Source organism: Pollicipes pollicipes, unplaced genomic scaffold, assembly GCF_011947565.3.
Source record: "Pollicipes pollicipes isolate AB1234 unplaced genomic scaffold, Ppol_2.1 Scaffold_7262;HRSCAF=8765_pilon_pilon_pilon, whole genome shotgun sequence".
Classification (NCBI taxonomy): Eukaryota; Metazoa; Arthropoda; class Thecostraca; order Pollicipedomorpha; family Pollicipedidae; genus Pollicipes; species Pollicipes pollicipes.
Window position 1 is genome coordinate 11,925,264 of NW_023597055.1, and position 8,636 is coordinate 11,933,899.

The 8,636-nt window shown below is 51.7% G+C and overlaps 1 protein-coding gene across 1 annotated transcript; it reads left to right on the forward strand.

The window, feature by feature from the left end:
• Positions 1 to 482: 482 nt before the first annotated feature.
• On the forward strand, positions 483 to 4,071 carry LOC119113442 (syntaxin-8-like). The gene is made up of 6 exons (XM_037237755.1): positions 483 to 717; positions 1,688 to 1,858; positions 2,261 to 2,353; positions 2,776 to 2,880; positions 3,775 to 3,826; positions 3,906 to 4,071. The coding sequence occupies exons 2-6, from the start codon at positions 1,729 to 1,731 to the stop codon at positions 4,069 to 4,071; spliced, it is 546 nt and encodes a 181-aa protein (XP_037093650.1). The 5' UTR covers positions 483 to 717; positions 1,688 to 1,728.
• Positions 4,072 to 8,636: the final 4,565 nt, after the last annotated feature.

Sequence of the window (8,636 nt, forward strand, 5' to 3'; positions counted from 1 at the left end):
TCGATCCCGTCTGATATTGCTAGATCGGCCCCCGTCCGATTCAGACTTTTCCTTCAGCGTACAATTATGCTTATGAGAGCGCATCTCACCTCACTATACGCGTGTTTGGCGTTTGGCATGCATTTTGCAAATCTGTGACGCCAACCAAAGCTTTCACGGACATCAGGAATAGTCTGAGCAGCACGTGAATGATCATTCGTTGACATGGCTCCATGAATCTATATCTCCGTCAGCAGTTCATTTTTGAAAACGCAGCAGTTGTTTTGAAACCAAGTGAAGTCGTCAACATCACATCGGTTTTTTTGGCACTTTTATCATAAGATAATATTTTTATATGATGCCTTTTTGAAAACGCAGCAATTCCTTAACATCCCCGTTACGTCATCAACATCATGTAAATAAGGAAAAAAACACGCTTCCATAACGCTTCCAACACGCATCCATCGCGGCACTTGTATCAACACTGGGGGTGAGGGAACGCAGGTTCGGGACAGATGGTGCTATGTGGGGTGATGACGGTATTTGGGTGGATGTAGGGTAGAAAAACGACGATTGTTCGAAGCAATATCATTTAGCTAGCTTATCGTCCAGTTTTCTGCAGAATAACATGATAGGGACGAGAACCTGTTGCTTTTGATCCTTGAAAGTAGGCGATGACTTATTGGAGAGTGCCCGTATGACCAGGTTCGGCCATCGTGTGTGAACGGTATTTTGGAGGTGAGGTGATATCATCCAAAAGTGTATCTGTTCTATGATTATGGTGTTTCATGTCTTAAAATGGCAGTTGAACTATTAAATATTGCAGCATCAGATACCAATGTGGATGTTGACTGAAAAGCATCATAAGTAAATACCTGTATCAATTTCACCTGTAGGTTTTTATTTCTATCACTGAATAGTTTGTGTAGATTAAGTAAAAATATAATACTTGAAGTCTTAGGTTGCACATATATTTCTTCCATTCACCTTGAACAAAGTCCATTGAGGCTTTTCTTGGCCGTCAGGATTGTGGCAAAATCATATGAAATGAAAGGCAAATTTCCAAGACCAGTTACCATTTAAGCTGCTCTTTTTTGCTCCTGTAAAGCTTGTTTTTTAAAAAATTAAGAGCAGCAGCAAGGACACAATATGAAAATGTAGCATCATATATGCACAGTATAATCATCTGATGACTTAGTCATTAATGACACCAATGACTTCACCATCCTCATCAAGTATTATATTGTGTGATTATCAACTCCCCAGATCAGAATGACAGGCCAAATAAGGGTAGAAGGCTGCCTTGCCTTGCATTCTCTTAAACACAAAGAATGGTGGAAGGTTTGGCAATGTTGCTCAATGATAGGTACTAATCAAAGGTTCCAAAGATACTGAACAGGCTATTCATAGTGATTTTCAAACCATGCTAAATCCCCGAGGCACAACAGGTGCTTTATGTTAACTCCATTTTAAAAGCCTAATAAAATGAAATATTTGAACTTATACCAAACTGGTGCCCACACCAACTTCATTCCATGCTTACTAACTGCCTCCTCACAGCCATTCAAATTTATGCTCCAGTTTGTGTCAACCCATTCAAGTCATTTCTTTGGGTGGTTCACATCATGCAACTCTCATCACTTTTGCCTTAGCCCCCCATGCTGTGTAATCTGGTCAGCCATGACATCCCATGCCATTTTCATTCTAGGTACCCAGCACATCGGGACATTGAGCAGTTGCCCTGCGGTGATGGCGCGGCCAGGGGCACCAGGTGGCCTGGCTGACCTGGGCACCACAGGCTGGGGTGGTGACGATGTGCCACCGTCTGTGGTGCCACCCACCGGTGACCTCCGGCAGCAGCAGCGCCAGCTCGTCAGGGGTAGGTTGCCAGGATGGGTTGAAGCTTCCAAAACAAAACAAGACAAGAGGATGTAACCACCTTTCTGGAAATGCATGGCCATGTGTGGTGTGCAAGAATAATATGGTGTTCAATGTAAGTTTGTTTAAGTTTAGCTGTCTGACTTTGGTAGACTTGGGGCAGACTGGCCTGTCATAAGGGGGGGGGGGGGGGAGTTTAGGGAGTGGAGATAAATTTTGATTTGGCATATCCCCTCCCCCCACCTCTCCTGAAAGATACAAAGTTCCATCCCTGGGCATAGTTGATGGAGAACCAGGAGATGGAATGGAAGACCAGAGAGGTGCTCTTCAGCTTGGCAATGTTGGGGACTGTGGGGAGGCTGTGAGCACTTCGCGAATCTAATTGCGTCAGTGGCTTCCACAGAGCAGGACGAGGGTCTGGAGGTGCTGGCGTCGGTCATCTCGCGCCAGCGGGACATGGCCGGCGCTATCGGTGCCGAGATCGAGGAGCAAAGCGGTATGTGGTGTCGCCAGCAGAGGACGGCCGGGCCCGACCCGTTCCCTCACCGCCCGACTCCCGCCAGTGTCCCTGCTGGTTGGTCTTTCGAAGCGTGAGGCTGATGGACTGTGTTGTCGATTTGTCGCACTCTAGGCTGACATGGTCTATGGCCTATGGGGGGGTTCAGCGCACATGCAAGGATCCTCGTAATTTCACAGATGGGATGAAATGAAGCATTAACGCCGATGGAATGATTGTTGCGTGCGTGTGGCCGATTCGTACCCGGCTGAGGATTACTTCTTCGCATCCCGACTTACGTGAGCTTGACGGTGTTGTCTTGTATATTTATGCTATCATTCGGAATAGTTATCCTCACATTCGTCGTGAGCCGGCGAGGCCGGGCGGATGCGTGTTGTGGACGAGCGTGCCGCTGTCCGCAGCGCTGATCGATAACATCTCGGACATGGCGGACCGGAGCGCCGGCCGCATGGTGCAGCAGACGCAGCAGGTCCGCATGGTCGACCGCAAGGCCTCCCGCACCTGCTGTAAGTCCCACTGGCTCTGCAGTGTGACACGTAGTGGCGCCCCCGTCCTCAGACGTGCGTGGCTCTCTTGATGACGCAGTATTCGGTGCCATGTCGTGTGCAGGCTGTGTGCAGATGTCTGCGCGGAATGTCGTGGTGTGTTGCGATCCAAACTGCTCACTGTGCATTGCGTCTGAGGAGTGGGGGGTCCATCGGTGTCACGTGCTTCGTTATTGGGGGGGGGGGGTCTGTGGGACCCGCCGCCGGGTCTGCTGACGCGCCCGTCACTGCCCGTCCTCAGCTACGTGGACCCTGGTGCGTGTGGGGTGGGGGGAGGGGGTCCGTGGAATCCGCTGCTGGGTCTGCTGGCGTGCCGTCAGCGCCTGTGCTCAGCGACATGGACCACCCGTTGTGTGAGCTGAGCCGCTCCGGAAGTGAAGCGGTGGCCTCCATGAGCCGCCGGCTGCAGCGCCCCCGCCGTGGGACCCGCCGACCTGCTAGGCTGTTTCCTGGTTACGCAGTCAGCTGTGAGCTTGAACCCTGAATGCGAGCGCGATCGGCGCTGTCGTCCATGTGAAGGGAGCACGTGGTGGGGCGCGGCGACAGTCGCTGCGAAACGGCACCAAACGGACTCTTGCGCATTGCGCGCAACGGACTCCTGGACGCGTTTTCTGCGCTAACGGACGTCGAGAAAGCGGCGCTGTCGGTGCCGTCTGTGCTTCTCCACAATGTGTCTTGCGCTGGATGCCTCGAGTGATGGAAATGAATGCCAGAACAATTTCACTGTCATTGACCAAGTTTTTGTATGCTGTGATTGGTAGGAAAGGTTTGATGTTTTGTGCAAGTGTAACTTTGGACTGCCGTACGACGCCGATGACATCTGATGGGTTGATTGGTGGGCCGTGCCTGTTCCAGGGTACTGGGTGGTGATTTTTGCGCTCTTGGTGGCGATCGTCGTCGTCTTTCTGTGTGACACCCAGGTCACCTGGAGGTCACCATGCCATCTAAGCTGCATGCTCCGCTGACCCCGGCCAGCCTCGGCATAGAGGTCGCTGCAAGTTCGAAGGCACCGTTCTGCGTCAGAACACAGAGGTCACCGACCCCGTCAGGTGTGACCCGAGGTCGGATGACCTCTATCCGGCGGTCGCGCAGCGTCTGACCGCACTGTCTCGCGCTAAGGAGAGCACGCTGAAAGTAGGCCGGATCCGGTGACCGGTGACGTACGCGAGGGGCCGCGGCCTGGCCCCAGTGGCGGTGATGGGCGTGGACAGCAGGTGGCCTGGCGGAGGGGCGGCCACCCCTGCTCAGAGTTGGTGGCCTGTGATGGGATGTACAACGCCGCGCTGTGGAAAGTGTCACGAATTCAGCGTGTGTCCATGTGTATGTATTGCCTTGTGTAAGGAGCATAGTACTTCGTTGTGAAGCAAACTTGACCTGACGCAGTGTAAAGCGAACAACCTGAAACAGTGTCGAATGTGGTCGTTTTGACGTCTGTGGTATTTGAAGCTGCTGTGCTTTTGGTATCGGTCCAACGGCTGCAAGCATGGGATGAACAGGCCTCGGGCATCTAGCTGGGGTCTAAAACAATTAATTAGTGGATCCCGCCCGTTTGCATAACCAATATTTAGCGTGACAGGTGAAGCGACGTGGAGGAGGATCGGAGGCAGATACTGATCACGAGTTGTGTGCATACAAGCAAAGCGGAAATGTGCCAGTTTTCCACTCGCACGCAGCCATCGCCGGCGTGACCAGGTTGAAGAGCTGGCCTGAGATCTGCTCACCTCGCTGATCCAAGTCCGCCGTGGAGCCATAGTGATGGAGCAGCAGCCGGTCGCCTTGGGGCGCCCCTCCTCCATGGCGCTCCGCCAGTCCCGCGTTGGTCCTTGCTGACTAATGTGTGTGGCGTGGCCGGACATGTGAGAGCGAGATGGGGCCGGGAGGAACTGCGCGAACCTCGGTGCCAGATGCTGCACACCATGGATCGTTGCAAAAATAAGGGATGCATTTGAAGTCATGCCGTCGTGATGCGTTTGGCGGCGCGTGGCTGCCATTTTTCACCCCCGCACGATTTTTTGCGATGGAATTTTTCACACCCACCCTAGCTCAAAAGCGATTCTAGTTCAGTTTTTACATTGTTACGTCCACGCCAGCTTGAAATGTATGTCTTTGTTTGCTGGAGCATCTCTCACGGACTCATGAGTTCCAGCTTCTGTGAATTGAGTTTTTCACTCCCATGCGGTCTTTTTGCGGTTAAATTTTTCACTCCCACCGTAATTCAAAAGTGGTTCTTGCTCAGTTCTAGCTCACTGAATTTTTCACTTCCGTACGGTCTTTTTGCGATTAAATTGTTCACTCCCACCCTAGTTCGAAAGCGATTCTAGCTCACTGACAATACGAATCCAAGCGCACGTCGTCGGGAGACCAAATTTGTGTGTCTCCTTGCGTGAGGGGCGAGCTGATAAGGCGGTCAGGTCATTCATCTGCTTCGGTCTTGCTCCGAACACTGCAGCACGCACTGCTTTTGGTGGCCGTTAGAGCAGTGATGACTTCCGTCCACCATCGGGAGACAAAGCTTGTGTTGATGTTCCACACGAATGCCACCCGGAGGGGTCGAGGTCGTCAGCTTCAGTCGGCTGATCGCAGCTTCGATCCGTGTACTCTCTTCTCGCGATATATCTGCAGTATCGCGGATGTATTTGACGCACAGAGGTCTGCAAGGCCTAGTTAATGGCGGATCACTTGCACCTGAGCATGAAGTTATGGACGGAGTCTCAAAGGTATCATCATACAAAACAGGCTTTCTTTCGCCATTCCTACATCATTTTCACTGACTGCCTGCTTGTACACTGATTGGGATGTGGCACCATCGAATGCGCACTTGACTTTGGGAACACCACGTTTGGTCTGTGTGCTGGGTCCAGGCTGGTCTATCAGTCGGTTTAACGTTGCCAGGATGTCTGCGCTTCCACCAGACGGCGAAAAGTACGGCCGAAGAGTGCTTGCGGTCACTTAAGCACTGATGTCACTGACAGTCATTGTGGCGGCCGGTGGGCAAACGTCGTGTTTCGCTGACTGCGCTTTGCTGTACGCGGGGAAATATGTTGTCTTGATACGTCATGAGCTGTGTTCCGCACCACTTTGAACCCATGCACAGTCAAGTCACTGACCACACACCTAGCCGAGGCTTTGTCAGGTGGCGCGCATGCGACTGGTGGACGGTGGGCTGATTATCTTTTTTGGTATCTCCGTATCGTTTTTGGCCTGCCGGGCGATGCCATAGTTTCTTGCCGGACGTGGGACGGATCCGCTGTTCCTCCAACACGTGCCCTCCATTTAGCCACATTCACGAGCTTTCGAGGAATGTGGTCCTGTGATAGATGTTCTGAGGTCCGTCGCTTGGTTCTTTCGCTCAGCTCGGTATAGGGCGCTGTCGGGCGCCCGTCCGTCACCAGCTGCGCCGGGGGTGTCCTGATTCCCGTGTTTCAGTGCCACAATGTCACCCGTACTAAACGGCACCCTTTCAGCCAGCATCCTGCTCTAGCAACGCCCATAATTGTTCCCTTTGTCTTGCGAGGCTCGAACAAAATTAGATAAGGCGTGATGCAACTCTTCCTCACATTCGTCCGCCAGCTTAACGCGGCTTGCCGTTTTTCTCTCTCTTTAACAGAAGGCCTCCTTGCACTACTGTGTCAAAGAAGACCACCTCACTAGTACCTCACATGTTGCGCACTCGACAGTCGGAGAAACGACCGTCAGCCTCACTCACTGAGCCGAAAACAATGAGCGACAATGAGCGTATAACTTGACCAAGCACTTAACCCTCCCAGGAGACGTCAACTCTCAGCCTATTTCTTCGGTCAGCCCAGGCGAGCGCTGTATTGCGGCCGGCCAGTCGCAGCGCAGCTCGGTGGACGGACCGGCCGACCGACGGGACGCAGGCCTACTAAAACCTTTATGACTTTTTGGGCCTCTTCTGCCGCCATAATGATTGTTGGAAATTGTTACTGACCCACAAAGTGCTGAGAACACAGTTTAAAGTGGGCAGTGACAGCCATTTTCTCGTATTCTCCATACCTATTAAATGTCGATAAAAGTTCTGGTATCATGCAGGTGTTCCAACGTATAATTTAAAACGTATAATTATAAAAACAACGTATAATTTCCACTTAAGATACCACCTGGAAAACATTCAATCTAATTAATCGATAGGGTGCAATCTAGCGATTCTTTCGAGATCAAGATATTTTGGTTTTTATATGTACTGCCCAAGAATGTGCGATAAACATCTTGTCAATTTATGGCAGAACGGAGGCGTGGTATGCGGTGAACAAGTTTCGGCCTCCTACACATGCGAAGCAAATACTAAGGGGCTCATATGAGTTTCGGAGGAGGGGATTTTACATGATCTGATCAAAACGGCGATGGAAAATAACAGAGGCGGACGGTTTCCAAAATGCCAGGAATTGAGGTTTCGACCACATTTGAACCAGAACTAGCACTGTGTGCACCACTTCTCTGCGGGACGCCGTTCCGATTAAAGCTAAAATTTGGCAGCCAGGCCTTCGAATCGGCCGTTGTTTCAGTCAAACGCATGCTTGATGCAGTCCACCATGGTGCAATACGCACTGCCACTGGGACAGTTAGATCCAGTCCCATCTTCAGCCTCTTGGTTATAGCGAAAACCGTCACTGTCATTCCGACGCGAAATACTCAGCGCACAGTATGCCTTAAAAATTGCACCTTTTCGGGGCACATCCTACCTTTCGCTGCATCTTTTCCCGACATCCAATCCATCTGTTCGAAATGAGTAATGTTAGCTCGTCACAGCCTATGTGTATGAGGGTCAAGAGGGGTCTGCAAGGGTGTAGCATTAGAAGGAAGAACGTCACTCGTGCGACAGGCCCACCATGCCCGTCCTGAGGCCTCAAAATGCCGATCTGCATTTTTCGCTCCATGCCCCGGGCAGAGGATCGACGAGTGCTGAGGTGTTTCGCTCTGAGTTTCTTCTACTCTGAGGGTATGCGCACCAAGTGCGATGCGTACTTTTGCACGTACGCGGATGTCTCAAAGTCTGATGCAGGCACTGGCTATGCTGTGACGCGTGACAGCTCGACAAAATGCCTTACATTGCACCCTTTTGTTCGGTTTTTACCGCTGAACTTTTTGCAGTCAGGGGGCATTAGGCTCTGCGGAGGAGGAACGAGCGGAGCGGTATCCTATTCTGCCTGACTTCTGGAGCAGTATGTATTACTACCCCAATTACTCGAAAACAGAGTGCTTCTTAGGTGACCAGATTATACGACTTATTCCATCCCTCGAACAGATCGAAGGAAGTGTGTTGTCTTCGGTGGCGTGCTCGGACACGCCGGCATTACTGGGAACAAGAGGGCAGATGCTGCAGCAAAGGAGGAAGCTGTCGGAACTCACTCTCGCTACCCGAGCGCCGTTCTTACTTCAGGCAGCGTGTCAGCGCTTTAAGATAGAATGGCAAGGGGCGATCGGACGGACGGCACCGACGGCCAGGGAAATCCGCAAACTGAGGGCTATCAAGGCAAACGCACGCGAGGGGCAGTCCTCTCACCGCGACAGAAGAAAGGAGAAAGTATCTGTGCCGCATCCTAATGGTTCACCATGCGGGACGCATGGGTTTCCTTACGCAGGGAGGAGAGCAACCAAATGTCTTCGCTGTAATCACGCGCTGTCCGTCGCTCATGTCCATCATGCAACGCCCAAGCTTTGGTCACGGATGTTGTCGCCACTTTGGTCGTCATGTGCAA

Coding starts and splice junctions, on each gene's coding strand:
- LOC119113442 (XM_037237755.1), top strand. CDS start 1,729: ATGGCGCGGCCAGGGGCACCAGGTGGCCTGGCTGACCTGGGCACCACA. Junction 2,354..2,775: donor CGAGATCGAGGAGCAAAGCG/GTATGTGGTGTC, acceptor CGCTGTCCGCAG/CGCTGATCGATAACATCTCG. Junction 2,881..3,774: donor CAAGGCCTCCCGCACCTGCT/GTAAGTCCCACT, acceptor TGCCTGTTCCAG/GGTACTGGGTGGTGATTTTT.